We start from the raw sequence: 15,179 nt of genomic DNA, 5'->3' as shown, positions 1-15,179 counted from the left end.
GGGAGTCTGTAAAGATGTGACTGGGCGTTACAATAAAACCAACAGGATATATTTATAACCCCTCCCCCCCGAAAAAAAACAAGAAGAGAAGATTTAACTCTTAAATTTGCCCAACTTGTTTGCATTGTTCTCGTGTCCACACTCACATAAATAATTATATACTAAATAAGCATAAACGAGTACACATACAAACACACACGCACGCATACAGTCGATCAATCAGAGTACCTTCTTCGTATGTGAGGGTTGGCCACCATAGTCCCCCACTTTAATCGTTCTCGGGCTGTTTTTACCAATCATTCCTCCAAGGTTTTGTATCTCTCTGGGACCCATTTTTCAATTTCATTCATCCATCCCAGTCTTTTCCTCCCCGTGTCCCTCCTATCCTCAGTTTTGCCCATTAATGTTATTATTATTCCCTCATCCCTAATTATATGACCAAATTATCTCAATTTTGTCTGTACTTTTCAAGTATTTCTCTATAAGTTTTTGCTAATCTTAGTACGCCTTCATTCGTTTTCCTATCAGTGAGGCTTATTCTAAGCATTCGTCTATAACACCACATTTCAAAGGCCTCCAATCTCCTCTTTGGTGTCTGCTGAAATTGCCCACACTTCTGACCCATACATCATTCCTTGCCATATAAAGCCTTCCAGCCGCCTTTTTCTCAATTTGAAATTAATGTCCCTTTTCATTCGGTTTTGAGATTATTCAAAGCTGTTTTTGCTTGCCCCATTCTTGATTTGATTTCCTTCGTACATCTACCATCACAGCTAATGTTACTTCCCAAATGCACAAACAAATTTCACTTGTTTAAGTTCCCTGTTGCCTACCATAACTTGTATTTTAGAATTTATTTCCAATTTGGAAACAACCATTACTTCAGTCCTTACAGCATTAACTCTTAAACCATATTTTTGTTTACATTGTTCACCAATCTGTTAACGAGTTTATGTAATACCTCGTCACTATCTGTGATAAGAGCAGTGTAATATGCATAGCGTTTATTGATATTATTTTACCATTAACTTTAGTCCTTCATTATCACTTATAAATTCTCCCATTACGAATTCTGAATATATATATATATATATATATATATATATATATATATATATATATATATATATATATATATATATCATTCTATTTCAGCTGGGTGAGCCGACCCTCGACCTGCTGGTGTGATAGTTGGTCGGTTAAATATAGTGACAGAAGTTCTCAGACTCTGTTATATTTCATTATCAAGGAGCGATGCTGTGAATTGGTTGTACCAGCCTGCGCCTCTATGTGGTGTCAGTAGCATTTACCACATAAGAGGCACGGGCAGTTTCCCATTGAGGTTCACGGCGCCATCAGCTCGATGAACAGGCTTTTGTGTGAAATATAACAGAGTCTAGAACTGCTTTTAGTGTCCTTGTGGCCTAGCCGTAAGCATTCCCTAGTCACACCCAGTAGGTCGAGGGTTCATTCCTTGCTGGTGAGGTCGTTGATTATATGTTCAAAGTCCGCGTGTTATATGGACTAAAAATGAAGTATATATATATATATATATATATATATATATAATACAATGTTGGAGATAGAACACAGCCTTGTCTGACACCCTGTCTAACGGTGAACCAATTAGTAAGTTCATTATTTACTAACACTGCAGCCTCCTGTTACCAGTAAAGATTCTTCAAAATTCTAATATTTCCTTCATTAATGCCTATTTTTTTCTAAGGTCGTTTTAAGTTTATTGCGCTTTACCTTACCAAAAGCTTGTTCAAAATCAACAAAATAGAAGAAAAAAATTGGACCTCTAAAGCCATTTCATTTAAAATTTTAAAACTAAAATTATCATCTTCTCTAGTTAATTTTCCCTTTCTAATTCCATTTTGCTCTTCACATAACTCATCTTTCTGTTCTAAATGTTATTCTACTTAAAATTATGTTTAATGAAACATTCTAGGTATGACTTATGAAGCTTATTGTTTAAAACTGGGTGCACTCTAATACTCCTGGCCTTTTAGGTAATAATACTAATAATGTTTTTCTGAAATCACTGGGAAGGTCTCATTTGAAGTATATAGAATTACATACTTTAGTGCAACGTTGTCAATCATTCTTGTCCATTAGTTTTATCAATTCTGCTGGAAACTGATCAACCTCACAAGCTTTACCATTCTTCACTTTGTTCACAGCTGCCTCAACTTGTTTCCAGAATTGGCATTTCGATCTTTATATCCTTTTCGTTTCTTACCTCCACTCTATCTTTATCAATCTCGTTCTTCAACGTACTCTGCCCATTTCTCGTTTACTTCTTCTGATTCAAATAGGATTTTTTGTCTTGCTTTTAATTGTCTCACCCCATTTATTTCTTTTTTTTCCTGGTTGATTTGTTTAATCTTTCTGTATATTTTCCTATTTATTTGCCTTCTGTCACCATCTGCAATATCCTTGCATTTCCTTTCTTGGCCTGTCTGTATTGCCTTTGAATTTATTTGTTAATTTTTAGGTAAGCCTCACTTCTTCTATACATTTATTCTAAAATTTCATTTGTCATCCACTTGTTCATTGCCCAGTTCCTCACATGTCCTATAAGTTTTCCCGTCTCTAACAATACTTCTCTCTAATTATTAAATTATTGTCCTGATCCTTGTTCACCAAAGTCACCCTCTAACAAAACTAAAAATTTATTTCGGTTTCAATTTCATATCCTAGCCCTGTCCTTGTTTTGAATTTACAATACATACTACTACTACTTTGCTGACACTCGTAATCGAGTATGACGATCATCCAGCTATGAGACAATGATATGAGTTTTTAGGGATTTCACCTTCGTTGGTGAGCTCTGAAAGGCGACAAGAGAGGCCGATACGGGACTGTCAGTGTCGTCCACAGATACTACACGTGTGGAGGGGTATATATAGTGCGGGAGGGGTGGTGGCAGCATCTTTCCGGCATTAGTGCTTGTCTGCCTGGGTATGCAGTGGGGCTAACTCGAATGTATTGGCACCTACTCGTGTGGTGTTACTGCAAGCGTTACGGTGTGGAGAAATCATCTCCCAGGTGAGGGGGTCGATTTGGTACTTTTTTCAGGTTTGACATAAGACTATCCTTATACCTTTTCAGTTGCCCTTAGCGTTACGTTTATTATTTGTTAGGTGACTATAAGGTAGCTGCTTTAGCAGTCTACTGTCGTCCATGCGGGTAACATGGCCAGTCAGAGAGTTGTTCATGGATAATGGTAGTCTAGATGCTCCTACAGTTGGTGTCAGCAAGAATACTGGCATTTGTTCTCTTGTCTTCCCAGCGAACTCGGAGGATGGAACGTAGACTACGTTGGTGAAAGTTTTTTTAAGTTCCTTGAGGTGCATCCTGTATGTGACCCATCTCTCGCTGCCATATAGCAGGGTGGGCAGGACCACTGCTCAATATACGTGTAACTTTGTAAAAATTTTCAGCTCCCCAGCTGAAGACATGGGTACAGAGTCTGCCAAAGGCTTGAAATGCACATCTGATACGATGCTGAATCTCTTCATCACTGTCCACTGACATACTGAAAGTGGATAACATTAGAGAGGATAGTACTGTTGGGTGATATTGCTGATGTCTAACTCATTAAAGTCACCGCGTATCACTAGCTTAGCACATGGAAATCTGGATCTCAGGGAGTCAGCAGTGTCTATTATAAGAGTAACCAATACAATGGCGGTAGGTGAGCGCGGGCGGGGGGGAGGTGATAAGCCACATGAACAATGAGGGAGGCAAGCTTCTACATCCTAAGGTACATTAACCCCTAGTTGTGATGGTTTAAGGTCACTGCGACAGTACAGCACTACACCACTAGGGTGTGTCATATGCAGGCAAATTTTTTTTTGAGTTTGAAAAATCGGCCCATAGTATTAATGATGTAGTTCTATGTGCAGAATCATGTAATATCTTCAGATTTGAAAAGTTTTCATTTTTGCTAGGTAAATTTTAACTTGAAATCTTATGAAAATTCAGTATTCCCACCCTTTTACCAACACCACTAAATAGCTTATTTAAAGTAAAGTAAATGTATCAGGTTAATTTATTAGGATGAAAATGATCCAGAATAGTGAAACGAATGATCTTGACACATTTATTAAATTTAATATTCCTTTAGAAAACAAATTCATCAAATACAAAACCGGTTTTACTACTACGACCCGGTGTTGCTGCACACCATAAAGAACATGTCTTTCTTGCTTCTGTTTCTACTTCATCACCTCCCTGCTGACCACCTGAGCTCGGATGTAGCCTTCCCTCCTCTCCTGGCTGTACCGTGACTGCTGGCCTCGCTCACTTGCTGCCACACAACGCTCTATACTCTGGGTGTGCAGGCCAGGCAGGGACATGCATGGGGTTGTCCAGGAAAGCTCTGACTTGAACATTGGTGAGGCTGCAGGTAAGAGGGGGCTCACTGCCAGCCTGGATGTTATCCAGATCTATGAGATCAGTGAGGGTCTTCGCACCTAGATTGACTTCAGGAGTCTTCCTGACCCTGAAGGAATCGTCACCAACTGATTCGTCATGCCCAGATCCTCTCATAAGTCTCATATCCAAGATCTTTTTGACTGCCACTCTTCTCTCCTCCTCAGCCTTACTGCAGAGCATTGTCTGCAGAACTGCCTTAGGATGAGCATACCAGGAAGATCTCCTCACAGTCTGCTCCACAATCTGAACAACCTTCCTTGGCTGACTCCTCAGGAGCTCAAGCTGGAAGAGAACATGCCTCGGACCTTCGGAGAACGATGACTTGACCTTGGTGTTGAACCAATTTGGCAAGTAGACACTCACGATGAATTGGACAATAAGTCTCAGGTTGTGAAGCTGGTTCCCTTTCAGTTTATGATGAGCGACCAAATTCTGCAGAACCTGAGAGCCGTTGTGAGCCACCTAGAATGTGAGACTGGACCTATCTGCAGGTAAGCAAGTCTATCAGGCATGACCCCAGTTTTGATGGCATTGCAAATCATGTAACCATAGTACTGGTCAGTATTCAGGTCGTCAATGACAGTATGTGCAAGCTCAACGAGTGGAGGGCCAACTGTGATTTTTTCAAAGCTCGGATTTATTTCTAACTCAGTGGCAGAGTCCAGCATCTTGCCAAGAGGACCAGACCATCTGTTGTTTGAAAGAGTCTTGCCATCCAGCTCCTGGATCAGATGTCTGAGTGGCAACTCGTTGGTGTGGAGGTCACAAACAATCCAGACCAGCTTCCTCCCAATCTTCCGCTCTATCCATTGTATGACCCCCCTTGCCACCCTGTGTTCGTGTTGGTGCTGTCCCCTCCAATGGCCTGCAGGGTCTGGTCTACGTTCCTCTCTCTGAGCCAGTTCACAATGTTATCTGCCACTATCTCAGCTGGCTTCCTGATGTCATCTTTCTCTGGAGTGAAATGCCACAAATACTTCCCTCCTGGTTCACTGCAGCAGGAGTAGTGTTCCTCCTTCACCATGGGAGGGAACAACTTGTCAGAATCTCCAACTTTCATGAACACTTTAGTGTCATCCCTTCTCCCATCAAAGAACAAACATTGATTCCATTTTCTCTTATCATATCAAACTCCTCTTCTAGGTTACTGACAAGTTTCTCTGAGCTCTCCTTACTGTTATGATCTATCACCAGGTGAACATCATCAGGTGTTATCAAGCCACCGTCCAATCCAGGCAGCTGTTGCTATCTTGCAGTTTTCTCTGAGACCAGTGTGGTGTCGCATGCTGGCCAGAGCTATGCTCGGGATATCTTTTCCCTGGCCTTCGAATCTTATGCCTGGAAGGAGTTTGGGATCATTATTTTCTGGGTTAGGGACAAAGTCACCATTCTCCTGGTCAACACTCGGATCAGCCATGGGGAAGTCATTAAACTCTGAATCAGCTTGACTCCAATCATCGGCCTTTTTTACCTCACCCTGGGCCTTCTCAAGTCTCTTTTCCTCGGCAACTCTTCTCCTCTTCTGTCTCTCTGTGGCAGCCTCCTGTCTCTTGGACTCCGGAATATCTTGGCTAGAAATCATGAGAACCCCTATACTGCCAGTCTTCTCTCTCTGTGCTTTGACAAATGCCAGTTCGATCACAGGAATCTTCAGTTCATGCTTGCAAATACAGGAGATGTGGGCCTCGGATTTACAGTCACGATCGCATCCAAACTCAGGACAGAGAACAATTGGGCACTTGCAAGTAATTATATCAAATAACTGGTCCAGTTGCTTGGCAAAGCTGTCCTTAACTGCAAGTTTTCCTCTCCCAAGAGAGATATCTCTTGCCTTTTCCCAACTGGCTAGCAGTCTCTCACTAATCTTCTTCTGACTTGTTATGACTGGAGGCTTGAACTGAGCGTTAGCCAGGGTGTACTGTGCCAAGACAGCTTTGGTCATATCACTGGCAATGTCTTTGTTTGTGTAAGTTCTTTGGTTCTTTTCACTGATTTGCCTGATTAAAACACCGTATCTCAAAGCATCTGTCAATGTAGGCAACTCCGACTTCAGGAGCTCTCTCCCAGACCCAAGATAGTGACTGAGATGGCTGGATTTTTGGTTCCTCGTCCTGACACAAGCAGCCATCGCAAATATTATCAACTTATAAATGCATCAGAATCTGAAACAGAAAAAAATATTGTTAGTTGGGTTGTTAAAGAATGAAGTCAGAAAAAAATGTTCACTATTTAATTGTGTAATGCACTAATGCAGCTGCACGTTAGATTTTCGATAAATTTCACGCTAAAATTTACCTAGCAAAGGTTGCAAAATATTGAAACTGAAATTATTTTCTGTTTATATACACTAAAATCTACCAAAAAGTGATGGGCCATTAGTTTTAGCTGATCTTCCTCCTATGACACACCCCTACCACACCCCCACCTCTCCTGTCCTTTCTAAGGTGGTGAAATAACTCATAGTTTTCTATGGCACAGATCTCAGGAACAATTTGCCACGCCTCGGTAATCGCCACAATACCAGCACCAACTGACTTCACTGTAACACTGACCTCCTCCAATTTCTTGCATAAAGATGTAACATTGGACAGCAATACGGATGGTAGGCTGTACCATAGTCGCGGCACTTCATAGCGAGCACACTGTCTTTCTGGCACTGGCTTGACTTTCTTATGCTTGCTCAGCGTGATGATAGGGATTCGTCTGAGAATGCGGCGACCCCGTCTGCAGCCGCAGTTGTGAAAGATTCTCAGCGCCTTTAGTAGAGTGATGGTGTGGTGTGGAGGATATCCAGCACCAGACTTCAGCCGGAACAGGTCGGTGCGACGATATCGTGCCACTGGAACGCATATATTCGCAAGTCTAGCACTCACAGTCACTGACACCTTGAAAATATGCTCTGTCTTTCCATAAAATTACTGAAACTGCCTTAAATTAGCTATAGATCGACGTGATGACCTTGGCTGCTGCGGACGGATCTGCGTAGGTGTTCAGGATCTCCTGTAGGTCGCGTTCAGTATGAGCAACAAAGGTGAGGTAGTCTCCGTATTAAAGTTCAGCAATGGAAACTGTCGACACCTGTGTTCCTGCCTGGAGTCGTCTTATGTTCAAAAGACCCTTGATCCAGTACTGGATGTCCACCCCGCTGGCAAAGAAATTGGAAAAGAGAGTTGGGGCCAGTACACATCCTTGTTTTACGGGCATTTGAATGGGAAAAACTGAGTGTCATTGTAAAACAACACTGCCGTTCATGCTATCATGTATTTGTCTCATAATGGCAATGAATTTTGGTGGGCAGCCAAAACGGCTGAGGATCCGCCAGAGGGCTTCCCTGTTGACTGAGTCAAAGGCCTTCATTAGGTCACGACACTGTTCACTACACTTTTCCTGGATCAGGCAAGCAGCAAAGATAATGTCAGTGGTACCATGTGATGGTCTAAAGCCACATTGAGATTCTGGGAGGAAGTTTTCCGCCTCAAGAAGAAGTCTGTTAAGGAGGACTTGGGCGATAATATTGCCAGCTACAGACAGCAGCTATATCCCGTGGCAGTGGCCACAGTCTGACTGGTCTCCCTTGTTCATATAAATATTGACGATGGAGACGTCTTTAAGAGCTTGGGGGATTTCCTCCTTTTCCCATATTTTCTCCAGGAGAGAGTGGGGACGGCTGGCAAGCAAAGGTTCTCCTGCTTTATAAACCTCGGCTGGGATTCCATCAGGCCCTGAAGCTTTGGATTTTTTTATCTGTTTCATGGCAGTAGCTACCTGAACCAAGGCTGGAGGATAGCTGAGATGGGTCAGTTCTGGATGCTGAGGGACCTCCGGCGTAGTCAGGACATCCATATAGCTTTTCGATTCAACAGCAAATGGTAGTTCTCTTTCTAGCACTGAAGGATGCCTTCTTCGTCTTTACTTAAGGGGTTGCCATCAGATGAGCGGAGGGGGGCTGTGCCATGAGTGATTGGCCCATAAAACGTTTTAGTGGAATTGAAAAATTCGCACATCTTGTGTTGATCTGTAACTTTTTGCTTTTAACATGCTTTATTTTTAAACTAATCGTTCTTTAGATTGTGAAGTTTGCGCTGGGCCGCCGCTTTCTTCTTTCAGAAGATATCAGCCAGTCACTTAAAACAGCACGTTTATCAATGACGAGTACATTGATTTCCAGGTCATATTCATCAAACCAGTCCTGGTGTATTCTTTCGATCTATCCTTGGTTCTTTCTGCAGGTTTTTGTCATGAGAGTGTCGAGAATACCCCGTTCTTCACTGGGATTTGGGTTGTTTATTAACGGTTTGTTAATCAGTCCATGTTCGAGCTACTCTCTGAAGGCAAGTGGTACCGCTGGATCCTCAAGACGCTTAGTGTTGCAGTGGTCTGAGCCATGTATGGCACGGGTGATGAGGACATCTCGGCGATCTCTTTCTCTGATAATGATGCAGTCAATGAGATGCCAGTGTTTGCGTCGTGGGTGTTGCTACGAACCTAGCAACTTGTCGGCCTGCCTAAACAAGGTATTGGTAATAGTGAGGATGTGTGCAGCACAATTGCTGAGGAAGAATAGGCCGTTGGGATTACAATTGCCTAATCCATTTCTCCCTATGATTCCCTGCCAAATGGCACCATTTCTGCCAACTCTAGAATTGAAGTCACCTTGGATTACAATTGCCTAATCCATTTCTCCCTATGATTCCCTGTTAAATGGCAGCATCTCTGCCAACTCTAGCATTCAAGTCACCTTGGAGCACAACCTTATCTTCTCTGGGGATAGAGGTTAGCACTCTCTCAAAGTTTGAGTAAAAGGCTTCCTTGATGTCAGCCTCTGCATCCAGTGTTGGGGCGTGTGAATTGATGAAGAAGGCGTGACGTGAGTGATTCAGTGGGACTCGAAGCGTCAAGTGGCGCTTGTTGATCCCAACAAGCATTTCAGTTAGCCTGTGTAGGATACATTGGCGGATGGCAAAGCTAACTCCATAAATACGGTTTCTCTCCGCAGCAGGCATACCCTTCCCGAAAAGGGTATTGCCAGACCCCCGTTCTCTGAGTCGACCCTCGTCTGGTAGTCGGTACTTACTAATGGCTGTGATATCAATGTTATATCTAGACAGCTCTTTTGCCAGAAGGGCAGTTCTTCTTTCAGGACTCTCATTTGTGCTAGTGTCCAGATGGGTCCTGACATTCAATGGAGTGACCATAAGAGGTTGTATAGTTCGTTTTTTTTTTATAATCTGTGATTATGATTATGTTTTCGACCACATAAGGATGACCTTACAGGGTGCAGCTCCCCGGTCAGGTTGTTTTTTTAGGCAAGCTATGTTTAGGGCACTTTTTTTTAGCCCCCTCCCATGTGGGGTGAGCATTGTGGGTAATCGAGAGGGCTGCCCAGTCGCATAGACAGGACCTGATTGCACTGCTGCCTAGATTCCAATACATAAATGACCATCTTATCTGTGCCGTCCATGTGCAGAGTTGTGACTTAAGACTCCCGACAGTCATCTCTGCCTGTTCCCATTGCCACTCGTCCACTGCCATAGGTCTTTTGGGGGTATAGGGGTTTTGATGATGATGAGAAGTATGATGAGCTGGATCATAGCTGTAAGTGAGTTAATTTATATGGTGAGGCAGGAACTCAGGCTGCAACCACATATCTTGGCTCTCCGTTTTCCTGATGCAGTGGTGCAAGTGTTGCAACGACTAGGGAGAGGGAGAGTTGCAATGGAATGCCGATAGCTCAGTTTCTTGGGTTTCGCCTTAGTAGTCTGTCAATCAAAAGAACATAAGAATGGAGGAAACTGCAGCGGGCCTATTGGCCCATACTGGGCAGTCCCATTTACACCTAACCCTTATTGCTCATATATCCATTCAACCTATGTGTGAAGCTATCCAGCATATTCGAGTTAATTATGATATTTGGTAACTTGTTCCACTCATCCACTACTCTATTTCCAAACCAATGTTTACCTATTTCGTGCCTAAATCAAAATTTGTCTAATTTAAAACCATTGTTACGAGATCGCTCTTGGATAGATAGTTTGAGTACCTTTGTAATGTCCCCTTTGTTCAGCCCTGACTTCCATTTATACACCTCGATCATATCTCCCCACACTCTATGTCTCTTGAGGGAATGCAAATTAAGAAGCTTTAACCTGTCTCTGTACTCAAGGTTCCTAATGCTCGGGATTAGTCTTCTCATTCTCCTCTGAATTCTTTCTAAGGATTCTATATCCATTCTGTAATACGGTGACCAGAATTGAACTGCGAAATCCAAGTGGGGTCTCACAAGCACAAGATATAGTTTTAAGATGACATCGCTAGTCTTGTAACTAACACTCCTTTGTATGAACCCAAGTACCCTATTAGCCTTGTTTCGAGCAAATACACATTCTTTACTTGGCTCAAGATTCCTACTTATCATTACTTGTAAATCTTTCTCTAAGTCGGATTTCTCAATAACATCGTCGTTCATTTGGTATCTGGTTTCCCTGTTTACATCTCCTATACTGAGTACTTTACATTTTTCAACATTGAATTTCATCTGCCATTTTTCAGACCCTTCGAAAAATTTGTTTAGATCTTCCTGTAGTCTTGCAGAGTCAACGTCAGATTTAATTACACTCCCTATTTTATTGCCATCAGCAAATTTACTTATGTTGCTGTCTACGCCGATATCTATGTCGTTTAAGTATATAATAAATATTAATCATCCGAGTACTGAGCCTTGGGGAACTCCACTAATGACATTACTCCAGTGGGATTTAGTGCCGTTAATGCTTACTCGCTGTTTCCTGTCCTGTAACCACGCCCTAATCCATTTTAGAATATCTCCTTTAATGCCATGAACCTCCACTTTACTTATTAGTCTTTCGTTGGGGACTTTGTCGAAGGCTTTGCTAAACTCGAGATATACCACATTATAATTGTGCCCCTCGTCCACTGATTCGAAAACAGATGAAAAGAATGTTAATAGATTAGTTAGACATGAACGCCCGGTTGTGAAGCCATGTTGGGAATCTATGATCCACTTGTGCTTCTCCAGGTGATCTCGAATAGAGTTTGAAAAGATTGCTTCCAGTAATTTGCCTACAATTGATGTTAGACTGATTGGTCGGTAGTTAGAGGATAGTGATCTATCTCCCTTCTTGTAAATCGGTATTACATTCGCTAACTTCCAGGATTCTGGTACTATACCCGTTTTTAAGGACATTTTTTACAACTTTGCTAAGGGCATACTAAGCTCTTCCTTACATTCCTTTATACTCTAGCAAATATCTCATCGGAACCTGGTGACTTATTAGGCTTTAATTTGTCTATTTGCTTACTAACATCGTTGCTAGTCACTACTATCTCGCTTAATTTATTTTCTTCGCTATCTCCGTCGTTATCAGTTAGCTCGCCGGTATCTGACTGTATTGGTCCAATCTTTTCTCGTGTTTTAGTTTGATATATTTGATAGAATCCCTTAGGGTTTACCTTCGCCTCCCTTGCTATCTTCAGTTCATTACTCCTCTTAGCTTTTCTTATCTTGGTCCTAACCCTACCGGCCAATACCTTATAATAATCTCAGAGATAGACTTCACCACAATCTATTCTCCTACCTATAGCCTTCCTTTGTTCAATAATATTCTTTAAATACATATTTATCCATTTAGGGTCATTGTTGTTTGATCTGATTTTTCTGTATGGTATGTTCTGCCTTTGTGCATTAAGTTACTCTTTATTTAAAGTGTTGTGGAACTCGGCAACCTCACATCTCGTTATCAGGTCTCCCGGTAAGGTAAGGTCGCCCTCTGTGGGTACATTGCAAGAGGTCCCCTCATGTGAGGTCATGTAGTTCACCCCCAAGCGTGATACCCCTTCTCTCAGCTGCCTCTTCAAATTATCAAAGTTTGCCCTTCTGAAATTTGGAACTTTAGTGTAATTTTCCTTGCAGCTGCCCTGAAATTCTAACTGGAATCTAATTTCTTTGTGATCACTGTTAGCAAGTTCGTTCCCTACCTCGACATTACTAATGTGGTTTTCTTTGTTTGACAGAACTAAATCGAGTATATTATTACCCCGGGTGGGTTCGGTTATATGTTGGCTTAGGAAACAGTCCTGGATTGTTTCAAGAAAATCCTCTGATTCTGAGTTACCCGTAAGGTCAATCCAATCTATTTGGCTAATGTTTAAGTCGCCTACTATACAGACTTTGCTATGTGTGGAAGCCCTGCGCATTTCATCCCAAATAATTAGCTCATTAACTTTATCAAGATGAGGAGGTCTATATATTACTCCTGTGATTAATTTTTCCCTATCATCGATTAGTTCTATCCAAAATGTTTCTGTATTCCGTTCTGTTTTTATTGCCTTATCTATTTCACACTTCAGAATATCTCTAACATATATTGCTACTCGGCCTCCTTTCCTAATCTGCCTATTGGTATGGAATAATTTGTAACCTGCAATTTGGTATTCGACAGGTAACTCACGTGAGTCTAGGTTTATCCATGTTTCGGTGAATGCTATTAAATCGATTTTTTCGGTACATGCTAACACCCTGATTTCATCTATTTTGTTTCTTATACTTCTAATGTTTGCGTAGTAGACATTTAAGTTAGTCGTGTTCTGAGTCCTGTCTTTGTAGCCGTTATGTTTTAACTCCCTGCCTAATTTAGTTTTGTCATAATTCCAAGCACTATTTCCCTGTAACCTTTCACTTTGTTACCGGCTCCCACTGCAGTCTCCTCCAACCCCGTGCACATATGTTCCCCTAGAAGTTTAAAGAATTCGACATCTTTTGAACTGCCCTCTCGAGAGAACTAGCCAGGGTTCCCACCTCATCCCTAGACAGATACACCCAATCATGTATTGCCTGTTAGGATGTCTGCCTGATGCGGGGCGCCACCACAGATTTTTCGTTTGGGGTTTACTCCCGTAGTCTTATACTTCCCAAGGTTAATCCACAAGGCAGCGGGGCAGTGGTTGGTAGGCGACAGGACATGTCCACATGCCAGTGGGCCTAAGTGTCGTTCGTCTGGGGCCCACTGCTACTCCGAGATCCCCTGTTGGTTTAGCCTGGCCCCACGAGGCACCCAGTTACTGTGTGTTGCCATGAGGAGGCACAGCAGGAGTCTTGATGGTGAAGAGGCTGTGCAAGTTGCTTCCCTGTTCACAACGAGGCTAGCCATCGGCGGTAGCTGAAAGTGATAGGGAGAAAGCAGTGCTTGCACCTTAACACTAACATAATGCTGCTACTCTAGACGCATTACCCTACCCTGTGTGCACTTACGCGCACACACACACACACACACACGCCCAAACACACACACAGTACATACAGTATTCAACTGTACTTCATACATATAAATACATATACTCAAATCCTTATGATTGTGTCTTCTGTTTAATAATTAGATTAATATTCAATACATGTTACTGTAGAGAGTCGCACGTGGCAGGGCGTCGCTACATGGAGCAGATGATAGCTCGTTACTACAGCGAACCAAACGGAGGTACCCAGCTGTACGTAGGCCAGGAGAGCATTATACCCGGGATCTCTGCCTGGCCGCTCCCTCACGACGCTCCATACACTCCCCAGATTAATCATCTCATGATGGCTGTTGTTGAGGTGTGTTTGGGAATATATTTGTGAACCATTAACTGCTGTCATCCTTCTTTCTCCCTAAATTGAAAATAATAATTTTCATGGGAATATAATATTTATGATGTTTGAATATACTGTATGTAAACCAATAAAACATCCACCTAAGAGTGTCTTTATTCCCGTGTTTCATAATTATATTGACATAAGTATTCAGCATATGTAGTTCATCATTTAGGTTAATTTGATAGTGTATGATATTTGCTTTATAATCATAAACAATTAAAGCAACTTTGTTTGATATATACTTATAGTGTACATTGATTTTATTTCAATACGTGACCTAATGCATTGAATCTACATGAATGACATTAAGGATATTTCCCAAGGCTGGATTATATGAGAAGTGGAGCAGAGACATGTTGGTGGAGGCGCAGCGGCAGAGTCGTGTGAGGCAAAGGGAGTACTTAGAGAAGAATCAGCAGCTGGAGGCATTACAGAACGTGCAAGAGGATTTGCCAAGCACTGACAGTAGACTTAGTGCCCTCAACTTAGTTCACATGCAAGGACCACTAATGCTGCTGCTGTTGGGGTTGTCAATAGGAGGCCTTGTCTTTACAGTAGAAATAACAGCGAGCTACTTCAACCTGAATGTGTGACGGTCTGCAGGCAGGAGGGGTCATTAGTTAGGTCCGTGTGGTTTTGAGTATTTATTTTTTTTAATGTTTGTAAGATTACTAAATTAAAATAAGAACATCGTGAAAATTCATTAACTCAAAACAAATAATAATTGTATATGACATACCAGTACTAAATACTGTACTTGTTTCTTCTTGTAAGTTAGGCTTCTCTATAAGAGTATTACTTGTTCTACCTGCAAGTAATTACTAAATTTTCTTTCTGTTAATAAATTTAAATCAATGGAGTGTTGTTAACCTGAATCATGAAAGAACATATAATACAATCAGTATACAGTAATACCTCTTTTGTGAGGTGTTCTCCCTTTTCATGTTGAAGAAATAATTATAAAACATGAAGAGCAAACGTGGTGTTAGTGTTATTTGTTTGAATAAATAGTGAAATCCTCTAATATATATATATATATATATATATATATATATATATATATATATATATATATATATATATATAT

At 41.6% G+C, this 15,179-nt stretch overlaps 1 protein-coding gene across 1 annotated transcript; it reads left to right on the top strand.

The window, feature by feature from the left end:
* Positions 1 to 13,868: 13,868 nt before the first annotated feature.
* Positions 13,869 to 14,949, top strand: LOC121874011. Its single transcript, XM_042377888.1, has 2 exons — positions 13,869 to 14,053; positions 14,416 to 14,949. The coding sequence occupies exons 1-2, from the start codon at positions 13,895 to 13,897 to the stop codon at positions 14,683 to 14,685; spliced, it is 429 nt and encodes a 142-aa protein (XP_042233822.1). The 5' UTR covers positions 13,869 to 13,894; the 3' UTR covers positions 14,686 to 14,949.
* Positions 14,950 to 15,179: the final 230 nt, after the last annotated feature.

Source organism: Homarus americanus, unplaced genomic scaffold, assembly GCF_018991925.1.
Source record: "Homarus americanus isolate GMGI-L3 unplaced genomic scaffold, GMGI_Hamer_2.0 scaffold25827, whole genome shotgun sequence".
NCBI lineage: Eukaryota > Metazoa > Arthropoda > Malacostraca > Decapoda > Nephropidae > Homarus > Homarus americanus.
Note: the sequence above shows the minus strand (reverse complement) of the source record. Positions and strands in the feature narration are given on the sequence as shown.